The sequence below is a fragment of the Plectropomus leopardus genome, chromosome 4 (assembly GCF_026936395.1).
Source record: "Plectropomus leopardus strain MGB_pleo_1.0 chromosome 4, ASM2693639v1, whole genome shotgun sequence".
Taxonomy (NCBI): domain Eukaryota; kingdom Metazoa; phylum Chordata; class Actinopteri; order Perciformes; family Serranidae; genus Plectropomus; species Plectropomus leopardus.
The window spans coordinates 2,149,455-2,175,148 of NC_142179.1; the positions used below are offsets into that span (position 1 = coordinate 2,149,455).

The following is a 25,694-nucleotide window of genomic DNA, read 5'->3' on the forward strand; positions in this document are numbered from 1 at the left end:
AACAGGCTCGTTTAGACAACAATTTCCTGAAAAGTTTTCTACCTTTTCAAAACACGGATAGAGCCCGGCTGATACTGACACAGATACTGGGCAAGTATGTGTATATATACGTGTGTGTGTGTGTGTGTGTGTGTGTGTGTGTGTGTGTGTTGCTGCTGATCACTGACATATCCCAGACTGAACATCAAAAAATAATAATCTACTTTGCTAAGTAATATTTAGAAAATAATTGATTTATCTTTTTTTTAATCTAAAAACATTGTGCCATCATGACAAAAACCTGGCATTTAAAGGGTTAAAATTCTGAAAATTAATGAATGTTTGATATTTATGATCAGGACTGATGCTGGTTAAAAAAAAACCTCAATGAAAGCAGGAAAATAACATTAATGACAAATATTTTTTAAAAAGCTTAATTTTTTTGTGCAGGGCGATACGAGCGATACTGAAGCGGGCTGAAAGGGTTAATCACACGCAGCACAAGTGCAGTAAACTGATGAAGCGGCTGACCTTGTCGGGGCGGGGCTTTCTTGGCTTTGAACCTATCAGGCGAGGGCTCGGAGGGCTTGGTGTCGTTCTCCAGCGCCATGGCGAGGAGGAGCGCCGGCCTCTGTTTGGTGTATTTGCTGCTCAGCAGCGGAAACCAGCGCGGCTCCTGACGCACAGAAAACACGTTACATCACCGCCAACACGCCAAACACGCCAAACACGCCTCTGTACCGGTCCCGGCGCGCAGGGACCGGACGCCAGCGCAGAGAGGAGCCTCACCTGTCTGACCTCCTGCACGGACCGCAGGTCGAGGACGATGTAGCCGACGCTCTCGCTCCTCTTACTCGCAGAGTCGACGGCCAAACACTGAAGCTTGATGGGAGTCCGCTGCAGCCTGAGAGGACGGCGCCAAAAAACAAAGGCTTTAGTTTACATTTTCAAATTAACAAACAAACAAATAAAAATAAACATTTCAGCTCCGCTAATTTGCTGCTTTATACAGAAATATATCTTAAATGTATAAATTTAGTTTTTTTTCCCTTCAAACTTATTATTTGAATAATTTAAATGATTTTATCATTTTTTTCACTTTGTTTTTTATCTAAATGTTTTTTTCCTTTTGTTTTGTTTTTATTAATTTTTTGTCAGATTAGTCATGTCATTATTTTTTATGTTTGTGTATTATTTACTTACCTAAAAATAAATAAATAAACAAATAAATACATAAAAAATAAATACATTAAAAAAAATAAAGATTTACTGATTTACAAATAAATATATTTCAGCTTTAAATGTATATATTTCAGTTATTTCAGTTATTCAGTTTACTTTAACCTAATTATGTCCATTATTTAAGTTCTCAAATCTCTCTGTTTTGCTTAATGTAAAAATTAAGCGAATGTGTATTAAAGTATTAAAGTAAAATTTAAGTTGGACCTGTGTTGGTGCAGCGTCCGGCGGTCCAGCTCCCAGGCCAGCTCGGTGCTGAAGAGCGGCTGCTCTCGGTGCTCCGTCGGGTCTGTGGCCAGCTGCTCGCCATCGAAGCTCGCCTGCACCACGAGACTGAGCCGCGGACTCTTCGGGAAGTGACGACCTGCGTGAGGACACACGGCATGTTTGACAATGAGTCCCTGCAACCTGAACAAAAATAAAATGAAATAAACTACACTAAACTAAACTACACTAAACTAAACTACACTAAACTAAACTAAAATAAACTAAAATAAAATAAAATAATTATTATTGCACATTTTATTTATAAAGCACATTTCAGGCAACTCAAAGACACTTTAAAAAAGTCAAGATAAAGAGTTGAAATAAACTTGTGTGGGATGAAGAGAGCCTGCAGGCGAAACATTTTTCCACCAGTTTCTTACAAAAAAATGTTAAGAAGGAAATAAACAACACAGGAAAAAAGACCCAGAAATCTGCAAGAAATCAGCAAAAAGTAAACAAAAAATACCTGAAAACCAGTTAAAAATATAAACATAAAGTAAAAAAAAGAGGCCAAGAAGACTTGGAAAAAAAAAACATTAAAATATTATAATAATCCTATAACAATCTTATTTAAATATGTAATGGTGACATCTGTTCAGGGTAATTTTTGTATGTCGTCGTTGATTTGTTTGCTGTGTATTTGTGTTTTATGTAATTATGTTTATGTTACTTTTTTACTTTTGTACAGTATCTCTGAGTTCCTTTAAAGGCGCTTTATAAATAAAATGTAATATTATAATTATTATTTTTCCCTTTGACACTTCCCCTTCCTTTTTTAAAAATAATTATCTAAATCAATTAATTTCCTGCATGTTTCGGATCATTTCCCACCAGGTTGCTCATAGTTTTCATTTCTTGTGTTTTTGAAAAAAATCTCAGTAATGTCGCTCAGAGTTCAAAGGGTTAACGCCTCTCAGGGAGGATTTAAATGCTAAAGCTAACTAGCATGGTTAGCGGCGGGCTGTTGTTGGTAAACAAGTGAATAAACAACAACAGTAAGTTTGTTTTATATATTAAAAACGCGATATTTGCAGAGTAGCGAGGCTGCGGAGTGAACTCACCCTCCAGCACGGACACTACGATCAGCAGCTGCTCCGCTTTTGACGCCATGACGTTTATCGAACTGCAGCCGGAAGTTGTTGACGTGTTTACGTAAACAGTTGTTTACTCCGGAGTTTGAGCGCAGGCTGGAGGTCAAACATCAGAGGTCGGCAGAGATTTCGGTGTTTGTTTGGATGTTTTCTGACCGTTGAAGCAGCAAACAGCCGCTCTGTTGTCAAGATTTGGCGCCACCCATTTTTGTCCTGAAAGCGGAAGTGATGTCAGAGGCGGTTGTGACGTTAGCGCCCCCTGATGGTGGGAGGCGGAACTGCAGAAAAAATAATATTTAATTCACAATAAAAACAAAGTGATTAACTGGGAGCTTTTTTTGTACTTTTACTATACTTTTACTACACATATGGAGCCAGAGTACATAAAACTGCATCAAAATATCACCTGATATATAAATATATATACAAAATGCGCTTTTCAAAAGCAGACTATAAAAATATTATACATTAATATTATTTTCTGCTTTCATTGAGTTGACTTTTTTTAACCAACATCAGTCCTAATCATGAGTATCAAATGCTCATTAATTTTCAGAATTTTGACCCTTTAAATGCCCTTTTTTTGGTCATAATGCCCTTATGTTTTTAGATTTTAAAAATCTATATTTTTTAAAATATTTTTAAAATATTTTTATATATAGTTACAAAAAAATTAGCTAAGTTTTACAATAAGAAAAGGAAAGGAAACAAATTTCCAATTTCTTGTCATAGTTTTTTTTTATATACTTTTAATGAGTACTGTTTTTATTCATTTTTAAACAAAGTTTACTATATATATATATATATATATATATATATATATATATAGAAATTTACTAAAAGGACGAGAGAAAGGAAAAAAACAGTTATTTTTATTCATAGGTTTTAAAAAAACTTTTAATGAGTAGTGTTTTTATTCACATGCTTGTGTGCATGTGTTTTATTGTATGAAGGACTTTATGATACAGTTTGTTTTTATGAAAAGTGTTAGACAAATAAAGTCTGACTGATTGTAAAAAAGAGAATAGTGAATACAGAAGCTGTTTTTTATATACGTGTGTGTGTGTGTGTGTGTGTGTGTGTGTGTGTGTGTGTGTGTGTGTGTGTGTGTGTGTGTGTATGAGTTAGACTAAAACCTCTCTGGAAACTAAACTTAAGGAAAATGCACTTCAGCGGTATCTCTCATTAGATCCTCACTGCTCCAAACTCTGTTTGTAACAGATTTTCCTGCTATACATCATTTTTCATCTGCTCTAAATGAACCTTAAAGGGTTATTTTCTTTTTCCGTACTCTTTCAGGAGAGTGCAGCTTTATGCAAATGTAAAGTGTTTTTGAGAAATCGTGTTCACAAGAACACGAAGGACGTACGTACAGAATCGTTTCATTGAACGTCGAGTAACTCAACACTTTTTTCTTTCTTAATTCAAAGCAATGACAAAGGATAAAAATAGTTTTTTTTTCTGAGCTCAAAAATAATAAATATAATCAGCTCTAAACCTGAACTCCATAATGTCATAATGATGATTTTAAATAAAAGCTAGTTTTTGCAGCAAAGTTTTTTAAGCGTCACTTCTGAAGAGAAAACAGACACAGAGAATATATATAAACATCCTTTAATCATGATTGCCAAACATATGAATTAAGGCATATACAGTATAAAAAAAGCAACAGCAGGTTCCATGTTTATACGATTTCAGTGTGTTTTTAACTGGATACACCGGGTGGATGAACCGAACATTTACCAAGCAGCCTTTAAAAGACAACACTGTGTCTCCCGAAAGATGACAGCATCTTGTAAACAGAGTTCATAGCACTATATTCAAGTAATAGAATGATCACTGATACTATGCAGGTCAGGTGTTGTGTGAGTGACGCAGAGCCGCTGACGGACCCGCCGCGGTAACACTTTCCACCTCAGAAAAAAATGGCAGAAAAATGGATAAACGTGCTCGTGCATTTTCCCAGGATGGTTATAATGCTGCACGTTTTTATACAATAACTTTCCAGGACTTTGAGGCAAACTTTAAAGACCACACTCTCTGAAACCACCATCAATACTCCTTATCAGCTCTTTTTCATGACCATGTAATAGTTTTTTTAAATATATATTATTTTAAAAAACAAACAAAAACTTCAAAAATATAACAATAATAATAATAATAATAATAATAATAATAATAATAATAATAATAATGATGATGATGATGATGATAATAATAATAATAATAATAATAATAATAATAATAATAATTTATTACAGGATTAAATGTAAAGATTTAAATAAAACTAAGGGACTAAGGGACAAACCATTTTTTTAGGAACTGGGTTTTTTTTATTTTGACTTACAACTACAAATGGCTGAATATTGTGTTTATTTTATAGTTGATTTTCAAGGAGAACGTTTTGGCATTTTTTGTCTTTAAAAATGTTTGTCAAATTTAAAAGGAAAAAACTGTGATTTTTGGTGATTTAAAAAAAAATTATTTGTTTTAAATCATTTTGTCCTTAAATTTTTTTGGCCGCTTTTTAAAAAGAAAACTCGTCTAAAATTCGGCGGCCTGTTTGACGAATCGCTGATGAGTGAATCAGCACAAACAGTTTTGCTTGTTAAAGTGTTTGTGGTGACGTGGCAGCAGTTTTGGCGGCGGCGGTAAAAAGCGACCGTTGTGTCCGTCAGAGGCTCTGCGGTGAGCTAGTCGGCTTGTAGAGGAACGAGGGAGCAGGTGCGGAGCAAAGGATTGTGGGACAAAGGAGAGCAAACATGACAGTAAATGTGGGAGTTTAACTTTAAGGACAGATCCAGTGTTTTCTGCTCTGCACCGCGGATGATTTTCTTCCCTAAAACAGCAAACAAATGCTTTTATACACAACCTGTAAGTCCCTAAAAAAAGACAAAAATAAAGAAATGTTTAGATGTTTACTGATCGGTGCGTCTGTCGTCATAAACTCACTCGCTGCCTCAGCAAACGCGCTGAATCACATTTAAATATTTACTCGAGTGTGTGAGCAAAAACACTGGAAATGTTCCTCAGAGTTCCTGCGATAAAACTAAAACTGTCCCTCGCTGGCATCCATAGTCAGTATTCATTCACCGAGTCCGAAGATACGCAACCTTAAACAAAAAACAGACATTTCTGACCCCCGAAAATCTGCCTGGAGCTGCAAAACATTTTCAGATTAACATTTTCAGCCGTAGAATTAACCTGTTGGCAGACTAATGGGTCAAAGGTGAGACGTTTCTAGGATTTTAAGACGTTTCTACGATTTTAGGATTATTCTGGGATTCTGGAATGTTTCTGGGATTTTAGGAGGTTTTTAGGATTTTAGGGTGTTTCTCGAATTTCAGGACATTTCTAGGATCTGATGACGTTTTTAGGATTTTAAGATGTTTCTGTGAACTTCAGGATATTTGTTGGATTTTAAGATGTTTCTAGGATTTTTGGATGTTTTCTAGGACATTAGGACATTTATAGGACTTTAGGATGTTCCTAGGATTTTAGGACATTTCCAGAATTTTTAGTACATTTCCAGAATTTTTAGTACATTTCCTGCATTTTAGGTAATTTTAAGGGTTTTAGGACGTTTCTAGGATTTTAGGGTGTTTCTATAACTTTATGACATAATATTAAACATTAAATAATATACTATAATTTTAGGAGGTTTTTAGGATTTCAGGATGTTTCCTAAGATTTTAGGACATTTGTAGGATTTTTAAATGCTTGTAGGATTTTAGGACATTTATAGGATTTTAGGACATTTCTAGATCTTTAGGACATTTTTAAGATTTTAGGAGGTTTTTAGGATTTCAGGATGTTTGTAGGATTTTTAGGACATTTCTAGGATTTTGAGATGTTTGTAGGATTTTAGGACATTTCTAGGTTTTAAAACATCCCTAGGATTTTTGGAGGTTTTCTAGGATATTAGGACATTTATAGGAATTTGGGATGTTTCCAGGGTTTTAGGACTTTTTTCAGGATTTCAGTACATTTCCTGCATATTGGGTAATTTCAAGGGTTTTAGGACATTTCTAAGATTTTAGGAGGTTTTTAGGATTTCAGGATGTTTGTAGGATTTTAGGACATTTCTAGGTTTTAAAACATTCCTAGGATTTGGGGATGTTTTCTAGCATATTAGGATATTTATAAAATTTTTGAACATTTCAAAGATTTTAGGATGTTTCAAGGATTTTAGGACATTGGGGTCTAGGACCACAGTTGAGGGGTGGGGGTGGGGGGTCCTCCACTGTCACTTGTTTTGATTAAAAAAAACTCTATTTTGTTGCTGTTTTCTGACACCTTATGTATACTAAAAGTACAAAAACATTTCCAAGTGTGAATGACTTTGTCTTTATTGTGAATTAGAAAATGTTTTTGGGGGCCAGATTTGTCCTGCGGGCCGTGAGTCGATCATCGTAACTCCTGCAGTGCCGGATGCTGGTTGAAATCGGCAGGAAACTGAAAGAAAACTGACTCCTGGAGTCACTTAATGAGCCGGGCTGATGGAGAACTGGTTGCTCTGGTAACGCTGGTCGTCCCCGCTCCGCACGCCGCTCCCCTGCGCGGCTGATGGAGGTCAACATAGAGTAGGATAAAGCATGTTAGTGCTCTGCCATGAATCTGTACAGAATATTTACAGCACTGGGTTCCTCCATGGCACTGGGCGGGTCGATGTGAAGGTTTACTCTCACATAAAGACGATACAATCAACATGGTTACGCTCAAGTACAGGTTAGTAATACAAATGAAGCGTCAGCACTATGGAGGGAGGAGGACCACTTCAATAATCAGAATGAGAATAATAAGGATAGTAATAGACTTTTTAGCTTCCTAATGCTGTTTCCCAATAGGAGTTTTTAAAATAAAAAACATCAACACTATTGGGGTAATGTGAGTCATCTTCAGTACATTCAGTCATATCATCGTCATTATACACTACCATAAATGTGCATTTTATAAAGTCGAGCACCACGGCCGCAGCGGGGCCGACGCACGGCGCTCAGAGTTCTTTAAACGCCTGCTTCTGTCCGAGTCCTGCAAAACCCCAAAGCTTCAAGTGTCAGTGATCAGAGGTCCCGATCCCGCCTCCCGTCCCTCCGTCTGCTCCTCCGTGACGTCTTATAAAACAGGTGGTTTCATTAGTAAGAAATGAAAGAGGTTCTCTTTTTTAATTTGAGTTCTCTGCCTCTCAGCGAGGCGAAGCTTATTAAACACCATGGAATTGATGTCTGATAAATCTGCCGTTCCTCATGTGAGACGTGGTCACATGGTCCTACTTCTTCCCTTCGCTCTCTGTGGAGACAAACGGGACAAAACACGTCAGTCACGTGTCTTTAGCCTGTAGCCTTTCAGCTCAGAAACCAAAGTCCATTTTTTGTTTGTTTTTATCAATTATTTAGAGTGTTTATATTCAGCATTAAAACAATGCAATTTTAAAAATTAAAAATTTTAATTAAAAGAAATTTAATTTTAATTTTTAACAAAATCAAATTGAAGAATCAGGTATCCTGACATTTGTTTGAACCTGATTTTGACGCCTGGAAAATACAAAAGGCTCAAAGCACACACATTTTAAAATTAATTAATTTCATCAGCCATTAGATTTAAAAACAACGCAAAAATGATCATCAGAAAAATGTATCAAATTGTGATGAGGACAATCTTGAGTCCGACTGGACGTTTGTGCCGAATTTGGAGAAATTCTTTAAGTAGATCTCGAGATATCGTGTTCGTGAGAATGAGACGGACGCAGGGTCGCAGTGACTTTGACCTTTGACCACCAAAGTCTAATCTGTTCATCTTTGTGTCCAAATCAACGTTTGTGCCGAATTTGGAGAAATCCTTTCAGGGTGTTCTTGAGAAATCACAGGGCCTCCAGTCACAGCTTTCACCAGCACAAAGGCATAAAAATGTTTTTTTCCCCTTTTTTAACAAAAGTTTTATCACAATATTCAGCAACGTTGCTGCATGTTTTCTCATATTGTGCAGCCCTAAAAGCTCCTGACATGATAATTAAAACAGAGACGCTCCCCGAGCTGCTCAAACATCGTCAAAGACCAGCAGGAGACCAGAGGAGCGGCCGATAACTACTGTCTGTGTGAACAAAGTGAACATGAAGTTGTGACCACACTCACCTGTGGACGAGTGACCCGACACCTGCTGACTGGAGACCAGCGACCTGGAGCTCAACCCTTCAACACAGGAAATCAGCTGTCAAACATTTCAAATTAAAACGTCCTGTAAACTGTTACTGTAAGAACCGACAGCAGCAGACGAGCTGTGACTGCTGGCTTTGGCTCGACCACAAAATTTATTTAGTTTTTTCATTTTTTCCCTAAAAATCTGGATATGATGGTTGTTTTTAAGCACTTTGAGATTTTATTTATTCATTTTCTGTTTTATTTTCAGAGTATTGCAAACATTTTGTGACATTGCCAGTTTTTTTGCTGTTGAATTTAAATACACTTTAAACACACTCCTGGTACAACTGAAAGTTTTTAACCAGCATTACATCATATTCCTCTTTTTGCTGTTGTGTTCATTTTTAAATGGGAAATAAAGTAAAAAAATAAAAATCTGTCAGTCTGTCTGTACACATTCACCCAATTATTTAAAAAAAAATACAATAAAAATAATAATAATAAAACATGAATTAAAAAAGAGGACAAAAGAACCAAAAATTCATCACCTTTGAAGAGACATAATCTAGCATTCTTATTAAAATGATCATGCAGTTGCAAACATACCGAAATATTGTCATTGTACAGTAAAACAGACAATAATCTGGTTAGTTTGGGAGTTTTTGTTTTAGTCTGTTAAATCTCTAAAACCTGTCTGAGGAGACTCATTTTCACAGCAGTGAATTTATCAATTTGTTTTTTTTTCATTAAGTCTAGTTTTTCATTAAGTTTAATGAAACTGGTCTGTATCTGCAGCACAAAGATGCAAATACTTTTAAAACTGGTGCAACATAACCAGAAAAAAATGGAAAAAATCAGGCTTTTGCTCAAGAGGTAGAAAACCTACCACTCCCAGAATGCACTGTGCTGCACCAATAACTGTCCTGCTGGTGGGTGACTTAATGCAAACACGTCGCTTTGACACGACGGCAGCCGTCAGGTGAACAGCGGTGTGATATTCCCATCAAACAGTGAGTTACAGTGTGTGGTCGTACCTTGGTAGATGTCGTACTGCCCTGACATCAGGTTGTAGCTCATACCGAGGTGTGTGTGATGGTGTGTGTGCAGGTGTCGGGCGAAGGACACGTGGTTCCTCTCTCGCTCCGTCTCTCTCTCTCCCTCGGGGGAACCCTTCTCGCCGGGCTGCTCACGAACACGCACACACATACACACACACACACACACACACACACACACACACACACATACACACACATGCACACACATGCACACACACAAACACACACATACACGCACACACACGCGCACGCACGCACGCACGCGCGCACACACACACACACACACACACACACACACACACACACACACACACACACACACACACACACACACACACACACACACAATAATCATCAGGTAATTTCCGTCTCTTTTGGAAAAGCCCAAAAAGGCTGAGTTGTTTTTTTCTGGCCCTGTGTGCTCCGTCATTTTAATCTCTCCTGATATGTTTATATATGCACAAAAAAACCCCCAAAAAACAGACAAAGTCCTCGAGATAGAAAACCTACTTAGTAAAAAATAACTCTGAAGCTCGTTCTGTTTTATCTGGATATTTTAACTTATCATTTCTTGTCTTTCTCTGTAATTGTTGTACATAAGACAATAAAGAACTTAACATTTCTAACGTTTCCTTTTCTGTTTGTCGCATTCGGGCAGTAAGTTTGTTGTTTGCGTGTGTTTTGAGGTTTGAGATGAGTTTCTATTGATGTGTGAAAGTAACGGATACAGTATCAGATGTATATTTACTCCAGAAAAACTCTGTACGTGATTTTTCAGTAAAAACATCTGAAGACAAAGAGTCAAGTTATGTGTCTAGTATTTAGCCTCTGATGTTTATAAGCAGGTTAAAACTTCCTGTCTTTGTCTTTAGTTCAGATCTTTTTCTGTGTTCACATGGAAACATCACGTCTGTGTTGTGACTGAGAGATGTGGCGGTGAAGAGAGCGGCGTCTCACAGCGGGTGATTTTCCGTGGTACTGATGGCTCTGCTGCTGCAGCAGCTCCATGGCCGAGGACGAGGACGAGTCGCCGCTCTGCTTGCTGCTCACCGCTCCTCCTCTGCCGGGCGGAGTCACCTCCGACTCCTCCCTGCCCGCCGTCTTACCGTACAGAGGGTAGTGGAAACCTGGTGGACACAAACAAACACACACAGACAAAGAAACATTCAAACAACATAGAAAATAGATAAGACCCTAATGTCTTGAAATCCTAGAAACATCTTTCAATCCTAGAAATGTCCAAAAGTCATAGAAATGTCCTCGAATTCTAGAAATGTTCTTAAATCCTAGAAATGTCCTTAATTCATAGGAATGTCCTTAAATCCAAAAAAATGTCCTAAAATCCTTAAAATTTCAATTCAATCTTAGAAATGTCCTAAAGTCCTAGAAAAGTCCTTAAATCCATGAAATGTCCTTAAATCCGAAAACTGTCCTAAAATCCATGAAATGTCCTAAATTTCTAGAAATGTCCTTAAATCCAAAAAATGTCCTAAAATCCTTAAAATGTCAAAATTTCAATTCAATCTTAGAAATGTCCTAAAATCCTTGAAACACGAGTAGATCTCGCCCCTGTCCTCCTGTCGATACCAAAGTGGCTCTCAAGCAAAGCATGTTGGGTGTCCCTCCTCTAAAGAAACCCCACCCCGTCCCTCGGACTCTCACCTGGGTAACTGTGGACCAGGGTTGGGGACACCCCTCTGTAGGAGCCCCCGCCGCTCTCGCACATCGCCAGGTAAGGCGGGTAGGAGGAGTGCTGGTACTGGATGTAGGGCTGCTGGGGGGTCATGGGAGGAGACACCGCCGCCCGGGCGCTCTGAGAGTCCTCGGCCAGCCCTCCCATCGGCTCCTGGCCCTGATCGTCCAGCCCGTCCAGCCTGTCCGAATCCTCCATGTCGATGGCGGGCGGGAGATCGTGGACCCTGGCTTTTTTAGCGTCTCCACTTCCTGCTGAGGTCATCTTGGCGCCGGCGGGCTCCACGGTTGCTCCCCAGTCTTTCCCCCTGTCCGCCTCGCCCTCCTCGGCCTCCTCGCCGTGTTGGAGCTCTGAGTATTTGCTGTGAGCGAGGCAGTGAGCCCAGGCCGGGCCGTCTGAGGGCTAGATCGATGGGGACAAGTGTTGGTGCGAGTTGCAGTGTTTCCCCTATAATTCTTAGTTAACAGTGGTGGGTGGGAGTCATTTTGGGCTCAGTTCAACCTCGGTCCACGTCTCTGTCCCAGTTTTTGTTTACCAGTTGCAGAGCTTAAATACCTATTTTAACTAAATATTTTTGAGCATTTTGTCTATTTTTTAAGTTCATTACTTTCATTTGTTTGTTTGTTTTTCTTGCGGCGGAGGCCCACCGCTGCTGCATGACTATAGAGGAAACACTGTGTGAACAGAACCAGAGACAGACCGTCTATCACTGGCTCTGGGTGTGATGTTGATGGAGGATGACGACGTTTCGACAGCAGGCGGCCATTCAGAGGTGGGATGTGAGGAGCGCGGCGTCCCCGCTCAATGAATCAAGACACACATGACCAACTGCAGACGTCAGGCCAAACTGAAGGAGAAAACGACCTCCCAAACATTCAATTCATACAACCTTTTTCGTACATGACCCAGCATGGCTACGGTTAGAAATCTGTACAAGCTTTCTGAAAAAGCAGCTCATATAAAAACCAACACTTATGTATTAGAAATGTTTCTTTTCTTTCCTTTATGTGTTTTTACATTTAGAGCTAAAGTTGGACATTTAAAAACATCTGCATCAATTCAAACCATTTGATTTCAACCAAAATGACTAAAGTACAGCTACAGCACCACAGAAGCCACATGGTCTTTGTCGTTAGCACCTATCGGTTTTTAGCCGTACACAACGTGCGATTAATCTCTTTGTGACGCTCGACAACAGTCATTAAAGCACACCAACAACACCATCAGCGGCGGCGGCGGGTTAGAGACAGAGGGAGAAACTTACACTGGAATAGGAAACATTTGAGTCCAGATCTGTCTGACTGTTTGGGTTGTGGAGTGATGAAGAAGAGGAAGAGGAAGGTGACTTGATGTCGTCGCAGTCTTTCATCGACACCTGGTGCTGGTCCACCATGCCACCGTGCACCGCCTTTACGCCCCTTTCTCCCCTCTCACTCAACTCCACGTAGGACAGGACGGGTTTGGGGCAGCAACCTTTTGCGCCGTCCGGACCTTTGCCTAACATGGGTCCCCCGGCCGAACCCCCGACCATGTGTTTATCATCCTCACTGTCTCTCATTCCCCTCTCGCCCCTTTGCTTGGCACCGTGCGTCTGATCGCAGCATTTGGAGGCCAGTAACAGTTTCTGGTCCATGTACAGTCCTCTGGAGTACTGGCCGTAGTACAGCGACTGGGCCAAGGCGGTCTGAGTCTGACTCATAGCCAGCTGGAGCTGAGACTGAGGTGGCCCGTCGCCTTTCTTAGAGTCCAAGAACTCATGGGAGGAGCTCTTGTCGTCCTCTTTCGCTTCGTCCTTCCTGTCCTTCGCTTTGCCATCAAGGGCGGAGCTTTTGTGGAAAGCGACGCTGCTGTTTGGCCTGTCCGACTGCATGTAGCCCTGCAGGTAGTACGGCTCGTAGCCGTGGTAGTACGGGGACTGGGGGTCTTTTGATGGCGGCGCAGATGCAGCGGTTGGCGTTTTACCAGCGTGGTTACTGCTGGAGCTCACCTCCGACGAGGCCGAGGAGGTGGACTTGGATCTGATTCCATCCGAGCGACTTTCAGAAGATCCGCCGTCGTCCCCGGCATCGGAGATGTCAGAGTAGGCGGGGCTGTTGTTCTTGCTGTCTGCTGCCAGGCAACCGGAGTCGAGCCGCGATGAGCCGCCGATGGAGGGACTGGGGGCGTTGTCGGTGAAGGTGTACACCTTGTCCGCCTCAGCTCGGATACTGGCCATCCTGCTCTCCTGGCTCTCCGTGAGCCCGTTCAGGACATCCTGCTTACTGAGGTGCTCCTTTAGAAGGCTGCCGGAAATCTCCTTGATGCCCATTTTGGACGCACTGCCGCCTTCATCCATTTTGATTCCACCGCTGTCGCCATTCGGCGTCCTGGTTTGGGTGTCTTTGTTGTGTTTGTCCTTCAGCCTCCGCTTCTCTTTCTTGCGGGTCTCTTTGCTGCAGGTGACCAAGGTGGCTTTGACGAGGCTCGGCTCCACAACAATGCTCAGCTTTGGTTTGATGGGTTTCAGGGGGAGGTTTTTACTAGTGAGGCCCACGGCCGCCATCGGGGAGGGCTGCTGTGAGGCGGCAGTATCTGCTGCGCTGGTCGGGTACGCCGTGTTGGGTATGGCGATGAGCTTTGGGGGAGCGGGGGCGGGAGCAATCGGCCGGTTTGTCCGTGACTTGGACAGCTTCTCAACCTTCCCGTTGGCCTTCTTGCCCTTGTCGCATGCGCTCCCCTTTTTGTCGATCAAACCTTCGGCTTCCAGCTTGGGCATCTCGACGGTGGAGTTCCTGTCCGGGACCATGCAGTTCTCCAGAACCACGGTCATGTTGGAGATGATGGGCAGGTTGCTGAGGTCATCGATCAGCCCGTCTTTCAGCAGCGAGGTTCTTCTGGTCTTGGGGTTGGCTGAGGGGCTGTGGTCAGTGCTGAGGAGTAGCCGTCTGTTTTTCGGAGACCCCACCGTGGTCACCTTGTATAGAGGAGCCGGTTTCTTTGAGGAGCTGTTGGTGCTATTTGTCTCTGAGAGGTCGTAGGTCATGTTGTTGATGGCGTCCTCGCAGTCTGATAGTCGGTCCTCGCTCTCCCCGTCCTTCATGGGCTCCAGCTCCGGCTTCCTCTGCTCCTCAGCCTCCAGGTGTGCGTGAGTCTGGTGGTAGCGCAGGCCGTTGATGTGCTTGTAGCGTTTAGTGCAGTTGGGGTGGGGGCAGTCGATGAGGATGGGCGGTGGGGGTGGCGAGGAGGCGCACCCTCCCCCGGGGTCCATGAATGAGGGGTCGGATTTGCCCTGCGGCGTGGATGGGGCGCTGCGGGATTTGGCTCGGATCCTCTTCCCGTTCCCGTTTTTAATGTCGTCAGACGACACCATGCTGAGGTCCAGGTCGGCCGGCGGCTTGTTCTTTCGCTTCCCAGAGGAGAGCACAGAGGTGCTGTTGGCGGGTTTCACCTCCTCCACGGTGAAGAAGGAAGGAGGCGTTCGGCAGTTGCTGTTGATGAGGTTCAGGCTTCCTCGCCGCCCCTTGTTATGGATGGGCGCGGGGGTTCCCGCCACACCGCCTCCACGGCTCCTGTGCTGCGACAGACCCCTGACTTTGGCAGCAGGGGTTGGCTCCACGCAGGGCCGCTCAGCCATGGCCATACGCATCCGTTTGCCCCGCCCACGCCCACCCGGCAACTCCGGGTCACTGGAGGGAGACTCGCAAAACCTGGACAGAAGAAGAGAAAAACAATGGATTTAGAAGAGAATTACTCTTAATAATCACCTATTGACAGCATGGAAATGGGTCAGAGTGGAGCTCTGCGATACGGCTTTAAAATAATATCACGATATTTTAAGGCTATATCCTGATACCGATATATATATATCTCAGTACTGTTAAATGTCCTTTACAATAATGTTAAGTAATGTAGCTACGTAGAATACACTACTGTTTTTAATATTTAATGAAATAAGGTTTGAAGAAAGTTTAAGTGTTTTTTAGTGAAACTTTAAAAAAAAATTAAAAATAATTCAAAGAGTGACCCACCCATGATGCTTTTTTTTTTTTTAAAGAACCTGGCTCGTCTCAGGCTGGAAGAGTCAGTGTGTTTGTTTTGGACTTCCGGTCAACATTTGGATGTTAACGGACAGTGAAACAAATACTGCGGCGCCTTTAACCGTGAGGATTCATTCACTGTGAGCGGGCAACAAACAAACGGTTCTCCGGTTCATTTATTACTAAGTCAAATCACTGTATTTATTACTTACTCTAAAGACAACATAATTCGTTGAGTTCAATTGAACATTTGTGCCAAATTTAAGGAAACTCTCTCAAGGCCCTCTTGAGATATCATATTCATGATAATGAGATGGATGCAAGGTCACAGTGACTTCTGACAAATGACTATCAAAATATTAAACAAATATTGCATCCACAAGAATAAGACCAATGCAAAGTCCCACTGAACTTAACCTTTGACCACCAAAATTGAATCAATTCATCCTTGAATCCAAGTGGACGTTCGTGCCAAATTTAAGGAAACACCCCTAAGGCCTTGATGAGATATTGCATCCACAAGAATAAGACCAATGCAAAGTCCCATTGAACTTAACCTTTGACCGCCAAAATCTAATCATTTTATCCTCGAGTCCAAGTGGACGTTTGTGCAAAATTTAAAGCCCTTGAGTTCATTCTTGAGGTACTTCTGGCCACATTTATTGCCAGCGTGAGGCAGAAAAACGCTGCACCTCCTAAACACTCAGGCGTTCCCAGCTGGGCGGTTCCAGAAAATCGCCTGGTGTATTCTGCTTGGAAAAATGCTTTTAGGGGACTCACAAGATCGATTGTTAGTTTAATGTGAAACTGGATGGACGAGAGCATATTGACCAACCGTGTCGGCTGTAATAAATACAACTTAGCCATTCTTTTAAAGAAATTAAGCATTAAATGAGGTGTTGTATTTGTGTTATCTCTACGAGGGGACACATTGTGGTAGTTTAGTACTTTATTCGTCCTGTGATCACACTGTATCACTTCATATTGTTTTGTTTCACACTTTCTGATCGGGTTTCGTTGTATGGAGTGTCACGTTGAGCCTTTTCAATCCTGATGGATGAACTGAAAAACACATCAAACCGTCAAAGCCGAAAACTGAAAACAAAGCTGTTTTTCTTGTTGATGCTGTTGTTCTTGAAAAGGTTTTAACCCAAGAACAACTTGTTCGTATCGTCACCCAAATTGAACTCTTGTTCCGTCAGACAAAAAAAAAAAAACTTGGATGATAACAGATTATCATTCAAGGCTCACGGGGACCACTTTACCCAGACGTCAAGGATAAAAAATTGATTTTTTTTTTTGCTGTACAAAGCCGGCTTCTCTTTTGATAACATAAAAAAAACTGTACAATCCACATAGTTATCTCTGTATTTGATATTGAGACATTTTGTATTCACATGCCGTCCTTTCTTCTTTGAAGTCTTTTGATGCTGTTTTCCAGAGCGCCTCACATCTCAACACAGAAGATGCTTCTCTACACTCACACATTGTTATTTATATCAAAAACCTGTCTGCTGGGACGAGGAAAATGCTCCAAATCTATATCTAAAGCTGGACACATAAGTGCTGGACTTTCAGTGCATTATGGCGCTACACTGTAGGAGTCGATGAATATATTCTGACCTTGGAAAGACTGTTTTGGGGCGTTAATCACTTTATTAATGGAACAGGCTGCAAAGCACGTCGAGACGAGACTTTCTTGTCCCCCTCTGTGATTTTAAAACGATGATATCTCGCATTTCTTATGATGTTTGTAATTGCTTTTTTGCATCAGTGTGTCCCTGTGAATGTCACTGAAGCTGCTGGAACATCTGACTGAAATTTTATGGATTTTCTTTGGCATTTCAAGGTTATTTGTTGCTCTCATGCCTCTATTTAAAACCTGGATCGATTGAGGGACGTTGTCAAGATGGATTCCAACAATTCAACTGTGCCTGCTTGAGCCTGATAATTGAAACTCGCCAGTTTCTTTTGGTTTTTACGGTATCAGACCTGTTTTTCAAGTGTGTTTGTTATATTTTTTCTCTTTTCAATTTAACCCTCTGTACCATATGAAACTAGTAAACCAGTGGTACCAAACATGTTATGGTAGCTTCTCAGGAAAGGGGCTAAAAAACGCTCCAAAGTTAGGCTGAATTTTGGCAAGGGAAAAACGGCATGGCATTTTCAGAGCAGTCTCTTGACCTTTCACCTCAAGATATTTAAATTTGTACAGTTTAAATGATTATATCCTTATAGTTATGATTATATCATCATTTGGCGATTTGTGTGAATTCTGGCAAAACCATTTTTTGACTTATGGCAAAACCATTTTTTATGAGGTCACGGTGACCTTGACCTTTGAGCGCCAAATTCTAGTATGTTAATTCTTAAGTCCAAGTTGTGGCAAACTTTAGGAAACTCCCTCAAGGTTATCATCAGATATTGCATTCAAAAGAATGATACAAATGCAAGGTCAAAATGACCTTGACCTTTGACTGCAAAAGTTAATAGCCAGAAAATAGTATGATGTCACAGCGAAGCTGTCGTTTGACCTTTTAGATATAAAATCTCATCACTGCATCATTTTATCCAATTGGAGATTGTGGTTGAAATTTTGCCATAGTAAGGGTATGAATTATTGAGTTATGGCCATAAACATGTTTTTTTTCTCGAGGACACAGTGACCTTGACCTTTGACCGTCAAATTCAAATATATTAATTCTTAAGTCAAAGTGGATGTTCAGAGCAAATTTGAGGAAACCCCCCTGAAGGCAGTCTTCAGATATTGCATTTATAAGAATGAGATGGATGCAAGGTCAAAGTGACCTTGACCTTTGACCATCAAAATCTAATAAGTTCATCACTGAGTCCAAGTGAACATTTGTATTATATTTGAAATAATTCTCTCAAGGCATTCTTGAGATATCTCTATCACGATAATGGAAAGAATGGGACATATGGGACGTATGGGACATGTGGAACGTATGGGACATATGAGACATATGGACGGCCTAAAAACATAATGCTTCTGGTTTTGGCTTTTGCCAGTGCAGAGACATTAAAAATTAAACACAGTGCTGAGCTGCATCTCAAACTAATCTTCAGTTTTCCAGCTTTCGGACAATGTGTAACACTTCTATAAGGCATCTACTGTTGACCTGCTGCTCATCCCCCCCAAAAAAACACTGTCCACCTCTCCAAAAAAGACAAAAAATGGGTCTCTGTGGGTCTCAGAGGGTTAATCACTGCATCACTTCATCTATGGTTACGGTATCATTCATAGAGTGATAATGAATCGTGAAAGAGGAAGCATTTTATTCCACTGCATTATATAATAAAGCAGCGCTCAGTCACTGCTGACAGACAAACAGCGACAAAATGGAAAAAGCAATTTAGTCCCTGGTTGCTGAGATTAAGCCGTAATTGCCATGACAACAATCATTTACATACAGCAGCAATAATTGAGAGGTTTCAGCCCCGTGAGGAGCGACTGTCACATTTTCCACTCAGCAATTACAAAAACCACTCTGCATTTGTAAAACAGTCGGGACGGAGAGAGGGGAGCGTTTCTGTTAGAGCTCATCAGTCAGTTCAGCCCTTTGTGTCACTTTAGCAGCATTACAGCACTTTAAAAAAACAAGTGCTCTTTCTCAGTTAATCAAATAAACAATCAGCAGCAAATAAAGCAAATGAGCAACAATGAAATGATTAAACAGGATACATCAAACAGGGAAATACAGCAGGCAGAAGTGAGTCAGAATAATTATCTGAGGCCAGTCCTTAAAATGTGTTTATAATTAGAATCAGGATTGATTTCAGATTTAATTTTGGGCCTCATTTCTCCAATCTGAGAGCAACACGCTCGCTAGATGTCTGCCAAAAACACAGTGTCTGTACACAGAGAGATTTACAACTGAAATTTGCTGCACAGCATCGAGTCATCATGCAGCTTTGCTGTTGGCATCCTAATTTCATACATCTGCGTCGCCCTGTGGCGACTTGACGAGCCAATCACAACTTGAGTAAACGGATGTGCTGCTTTTTGGAACTGACACACATTCGCTTATTTGTCTTGTACATTTTGGATCACTGAAACATCACTTCTACGTTTCTAAAGAGAAGGATTATTGAGTTTTCTGGAAAAATCAAAGAAGCGATACTGAAACCAATTCACAAATTAGATATACCGGCACGCAGCTGTGTGCCTGCACACACCAGTCAAATTTCATTTTCAAATTACATCCCTGACTGAAAACACACAGACGATCGCTACAATCAGCACAGTTTTGAGGCGGTTCTGAAGGGTTCTGAAGTTAAAAACATGTTATATGACGTCTACATGACCTTGACATTTGACCAGCAGATTCTAATCAGTTCATTCTTAAGTCCAAGTGGACGTCTGTGCCAAATATTAGGAAACTCCCTCAAGGGTATCTTCAGATATTACGTTTATGAAAATGAGACAAATGCAAGGTCACAGTGACCTCTGACCACCAAAAAATAATCAGCTCATCGTTGAGTCCAAGTGAACATTTGTGCCAAATATGAATAAATTACCTTAAACTGTTCTTGAGATATCACAGTCACAAGAATGAGACAGACAAGGTCACTGCGACCTTTGACCAGCAAAAATCGAATCAGTTCGTCCTTAGGTCCACTCAAACGTTTGTGCCAAATTTGAAGAAATTCTCTCAAGGTAATCTTGAGATATTGTGTTCAAGAATGAGACTGTGTGTCGCACAGTCTTATGGTGTTTTTATTACTGGGTGTGTGCAACAGGTGTTATGTGCAATGTGTGCACAATATTGTGTTAAGTGTAACTGGGATTATGTGCAATGGTACATATGATGTTACCTCTGTTTAGACTGTTGTGTTTTTAATGTAATGGTGTGGTCATTGGTTTTTATTGTAAGTGTGAAGGCATTATCTGTGCAGCACTGAGTCCAAGACAAATTTCCCCTATGGAGGCAATAAAGTACATCATATCGTATCATACTGATCGTATAGATCTAGATATAAGTTAGTCACCTTGACCTTTGACCTATGACCACCAAAATCTGAGCAGTTTATTCCAAGTGGATATTTGTGCTGAATTTGAAGAAATTGCCTTGAGGTGTTTTTGAGATATTGCGTCCACAAGAATGAGACGGACAGACAGACAACATGTAAACATAATGTCTCTAATGCTTGGGCATGAAGAGTCGTCACATCTGTGACCCAGCGCACATCTGTCTAAAGCTTACGAACATTAGCCACCAAGCCCTTAGCCAAAGAGATTTTTTAGGAACACTATGTTACACAAAAAATCACACTGTATGCCTTTGAAGTCCTCTATAGAGAAAAACAGGCAGCATTAAAAAAGGAAAATGTAAAAGTGTAAAAGTGTAGAGTCACCTTGGAGGAGCCCAGTCGTGTTTGGTGCAGTCTAAAAGAGTTCCCACGTAGGTTCTCTTCCTCCACGTCACATTCACCACCAGCACACCTGTCAATCACACAGAACCAGAACAGTTAGTACTGGATCCACTGGGACCAGAGCAGTTTTCTGTACCGGTATTCAGGATGAAGAGGTCCAAAGAGGTTCCAAAGTAATGTAGTATATGAGCTGACTTTGTCATTAAGAAGCAGAGGAAAAGGTAGATGGCGTGACATGGAGGATACCACGACCATCAAACAACACAACACGTTGTGATTACGGAGTTACTGCGGTGTTTCCATCGGATTTTTAGGCACCACAAATTGGTGTTTTACGGCAACCTGTTGCTATTTTTCCAGTGGATTTTTAAGCACTAAATGTGATAATTTTGTAGCAACCTGTTGCTTTTTTTCAATGTTTTTTAGGCACCAAAGCTGGGTGTTTTATAGCAACCTGGTGCTTTTTTTCCAGTGACTTTTTAAGCATTAAATGTGTTTGTTTTGTAGCAACTTCTCACTTATTTTTCAGCTGTTTTCAAGGCACATAACATTTTATAGCAACCTCTTGCTTTTCTCCAGCTGATTTTTAGGCACCAAACATGGATGTTTTGTAGTAACCTGTCATTGTTTTTTCCACCAGCTTTTCAAAACACCAAACGTGGGTGTTCTGTAGCAACCCATCGCTGATTTTCCTGCTGATTTTCCTGCTGATTTTTAGGCACTAACTTTTTGCTTTTTTTCCAGCTAATTCATTGGCACCAAACATGGGTGTTTTGTAGTGACTCGTCACTGTTTTACCTGCAGGGACAGTGGCACAAAAAGTAGTATTTTTTTTGTTGTTTTTTTTACAGAGACGTTGCTACATTTCCTGCCGAGATTGTGTCCTCAAAATGTGTATTTTAAGCCAAACCTAACCACATGTTTACCAATGTTACAATGTAAAGTGTTAATGTTTCTGCTACATAATAATATGCAAATGTAACGTATCTGTGATTTGCAAAAATGTACAATGCAATCAGTTTTTCTGTAACTGGGTTGAGAAGTCAGAGAGAAACAGTGTGCAGGACTTAAAGAGGGCAGTTTAATTTACACTAAAAACAAACCTCAATAACAAATTAATCTTTTGTAACATTTAAAGTTTTATCCCAAAATGTTTATCCCTCTGGTAAAGATGTGGCATGAAATTAATCTGTCAGTAATTAACCAGATAAGAGGAATTAAATCACTTTTGAAGGAGATAAGGTATTATTATGTATTTATTATGAAGAGGGATTTTACCATAAAATAAAAAAACTTTGTCTATTACAGAATCAAACAGTGAAACAGCTGTGTTCAAAGGTGCGACTGATTCGCTGAAACAAAAGACAACATATCAAACTGTCTGAAAGGAGCTTTTCACCTTTTGTTCACCTTTTTTCAGACTTTGCGAGCAGCACTTCTCTTTGTAGTTCTGCAAAAACGCTCAGCCCTTTGTTCTCTCTAGTATCTAATGAGGAAATTAATGAAACACTGATAAAAGACAAATCTGCCGGCATAAAAAGAGGAGCGCACTGCACCTCCGAGAAGAGAAAAATCAATGTGACGCGTAGACGGCAGTTAACAGTTTGGAAATGAAAAGCTGCGGCAACCTGAAGGACTGAGTTCACAGTTTTAAGAGGCTCAAATTGTTTTCCAAACGGTTTGTTACAGCCTCTGTGAAATTGCTCAAAGTGATATCGGTCGGCGGCATCAGAGGAAGAAAATACAGTCTTCTGTTGCTGTCGGGTTTTTGGTTGGAAGGAAAATTTAGTCTTCAAGGTTTAAATTCTAATCTGAGAAGTGACGACCCTTCGGCCATCCAAAATGAACGTCTCTGTCTTCCTCTTCCTCTCCCTCACACTCTCAGACTGACATTTGAAAACCATTAACCTCCGTTTTGTGATGCGCCGGCGGCACCGCAGAGCAAATCAAATCCTGGATGCATTACAGCTCCGAAACGAGGTTTGACTGCAACACACGAGTCCTCGCTCTTCAATTAAGCCTGATGGCCGCCGCCATCACAAACACTCACAGATAAACGACAGCTGGGGAGCGCGGCCGAGCGCGACGCTCCGGTTAACAAAAGGTGGATGTGATCGGGCAGATTTTTGGGCTTGATGGATCTGATCAGTCAACGACTTAATATTCCAAATATTCCTTATAAAAATGCCCTTAACCCCTTAGGGCCCATTTTAGTATTACAGACACTGTTGCTCAAAATGTGCTTTTCAAAATCAAACTTTAAAAAAATATATTTTCTACTTTCGAGTTAATTTTTTCACCAACACCAGTCCTCATCATAAATATTTAATATTCATACATTTTCAAAATGTTAACCTTTTAAATGCCAAGTTTTTGTCATGATGCAACTATATTTACTGTATACTATATATACTTTATAAATATAGACAATATAGATGGATGAAAAAATATTTTCAATATAATATACTACATAAAAAGTAGATTTTTTTTTATTATCACAGCCTGGAATATGCAACAATGATTTTTAAACATTATTTGTTGTGCAGTGTCAAATACTCAGACTCATACCACTGCAGACACAGTGCACGTTTCAAAATCAGGCTTTAAAAATATTATACATTAATTGGATTTTCTACTTTGATTTTTTTCATCAACATCAGCCATAATCATAAATAAATACCTAATATTCATTAATTTTCTGAATTTTCACCCTTCAAATGTAAGGTTTTTGTCATAATGGCACTATGTTTTGAGATAAAATTTATAAAAACAACACAAAAACTGAATTATTTTCAATAAACTACATGCAAAGGAGATTTTTTTTTGGATGATGACAGTTTGGGATATGTCAATGATTACCAGCAACATTAATTGTGAAAGTGCATCTGGTGGAAACAGCATTTATTTTCTCCATATGCCAAATATGTAAAAAATGACGTCATCAGGTGGTAAAAATTACAAATTTCAAGGCAAAAACCCAGAATGGCTGTGGGATCAAAAGTTGCAGTTCGAATGGGTTTCAAGGGCACATACGGATAAAACAAATTCACAAAGAAATTAAAAAGTCTTTCCTTCAAAGTTCACATTTATTCCAAAATGTCCTCATCATCTCTCTGTTGTGTAGTTTGTTGATTTTCTTGTTCTGATTTTCAAAATTCTGTTATCTGAAGGTTTTGCTATTTCAGCTCTTGCAGTTGATTTTGCTTCTTAAATTAAAGAAAATATATCACAAAAGGAGCTGCTAAATTCACATGTGACATGTTAAAGTTAAAGTTAATTATTTATCGGCCTCATTTACTGCTAATAATCGGCATCGCTATCAGCCCTGAAAAACCGGCATCCGTCGACCCCTGAAACAAAGTTTTATTGTAACATCAAACACGACTTTTTTTGTCCTGTGAAAAAGTTAGATTATATTCGTCAAATGGTGTTTCTGGGCGGTTTTCTGTTTTTCACTCTGCATGTGAGATTCCACCGCTTCGATTTCCATGATGACAAGTTTAAGAACATTATTATTATTATCAAATTATCTGATTAAAAATATAAAAAATGATTTGGAGATTTTACAGTGTAACGTCAGAAAAAAAGCAATTCATCAAATCCGGCTGACTACAGTACGTCTGAGCATTTTTCAGACTTTGAAAAGAATAATTTAAGTCAATTTAATACAAATTAGGGCCTTATTTTTAGATTAATGAATTCAATGCCTTTTCAGACTTTTCAAGGCTCCGTGGGAACCCTGATTTTTCGTGTGTTTACCGTAATTATTGATCATCCTTGTAATTGACTTTATCTCTGGCATTAAGAGAGACAGACAGACGGACAGACGGAGCATGTTGAACCGTGAGTGGAGCTCAGCTGAGAGTCGAGCCAATCACCATCTGATTAGCGCTCATCAGACTCCGCTCTCCTGCAGGGGGGAGGAGGAGGAGGAGGAGGAGGAGGAGGAGATGAGAGGGGGTGAAATGGTGCTCTCGTCTTCTCTTCTGTCTTTCCAATTAGTATTCTGCTTAATTAACATGCAACCGGCATCTTCCCCTCGTATCCCTCCGCCGCCGTCACGAGGAGGGGGGCTCCAGTTATCCCTCCGCCTCCTGAACAGTCGTCCCCGAGCGGCAGGGAGGACGCCTCAGAATGAAAAAATACTCTCTTTGTCTTTCCTCACCTCCTCTTTGACACTGTCCATCGCAGATGATCCTTCTTCATCCCTTTGTTTCTGTCCGTCTCCGTCTTTACAGTCCTCTCTGTCTCTCCGTCCCCCCGGTGGTTTAAAAATATAGACAAAAACCTCTGTTGGCATTCTGTCCATCTCCTCACGTCTCTCCCTCGTCTCCTCGTCTGTCCATTCGTCCTGTCAGACTGAATCCATTTCCTCGCTCCTTTATCTCCCTTCTGTCCCTCCATCTTTGTCCTTGTTTCTCAGACTCTCCCTGTATACTAAATTATAAACTTAATGTCTGCATATTTATATTCAGGGTTAACACACAGTCATGGAAAAAAAATAACAACTTTTCCATGACTTTTCAAGGACCCGAAAATATATATATATATTTTTTTTTTCTTGCCCCACTTGCCCATTGTTTTTCATACATACAGGATTAAAACTCTATTCAGATACAATTTCGGTAGAAAAATTCACTTATAAATATGAAAATCCAGCAATAATTTCTATTTTTACAGTTTCTGTATATTAAAATGGTTTCATTTAGGTAATTTTAAAAACACCCCATTTAAGAAAAAAAAACACCCCAAAGTTTTAAGTTTTCTATAAAATTCAACTAAAAAATGTTTAAAGAAAAACAAATGCCATTTAAAAAAAA

At 40.3% G+C, this 25,694-nt stretch overlaps 2 protein-coding genes across 3 annotated transcripts in view; both read right to left on the bottom strand.

Annotated features, from left to right (window-relative positions):
• The window catches only part of cep120 (centrosomal protein 120), a 44,306-nt gene extending 41,522 nt beyond the window's left edge, over positions 1–2,784 (bottom strand). The window contains exons 1-4 of the mRNA XM_088076271.1: positions 2,547–2,784; positions 1,426–1,582; positions 769–883; positions 511–655 (exon numbers count right to left, since the gene is read on the bottom strand). Coding sequence (XP_087932397.1) covers positions 511–655; positions 769–883; positions 1,426–1,582; positions 2,547–2,595 — 466 coding nt within the window. The 5' untranslated portion in view covers positions 2,596–2,784. The remainder of the gene's footprint in view (positions 1–510; positions 656–768; positions 884–1,425; positions 1,583–2,546) is intronic.
• Positions 2,785–5,190: 2,406 nt separating this feature from the next.
• The window catches only part of znf608 (zinc finger protein 608), a 58,373-nt gene continuing 37,869 nt past the window's right edge, over positions 5,191–25,694 (bottom strand). For both annotated transcript variants that reach the window (XM_088076272.1, XM_042488679.2), the window contains 7 exons: positions 20,857–20,944; positions 12,729–15,150; positions 11,434–11,866; positions 10,729–10,898; positions 9,748–9,895; positions 8,708–8,764; positions 5,191–7,865 (listed from right to left, as the gene is read on the bottom strand). In XM_088076272.1, the coding sequence (XP_087932398.1) occupies positions 7,846–7,865; positions 8,708–8,764; positions 9,748–9,895; positions 10,729–10,898; positions 11,434–11,866; positions 12,729–15,150; positions 20,857–20,944 (3,338 nt within the window). In that variant the 3' untranslated portion in view covers positions 5,191–7,845. The remainder of the gene's footprint in view (positions 7,866–8,707; positions 8,765–9,747; positions 9,896–10,728; positions 10,899–11,433; positions 11,867–12,728; positions 15,151–20,856; positions 20,945–25,694) is intronic.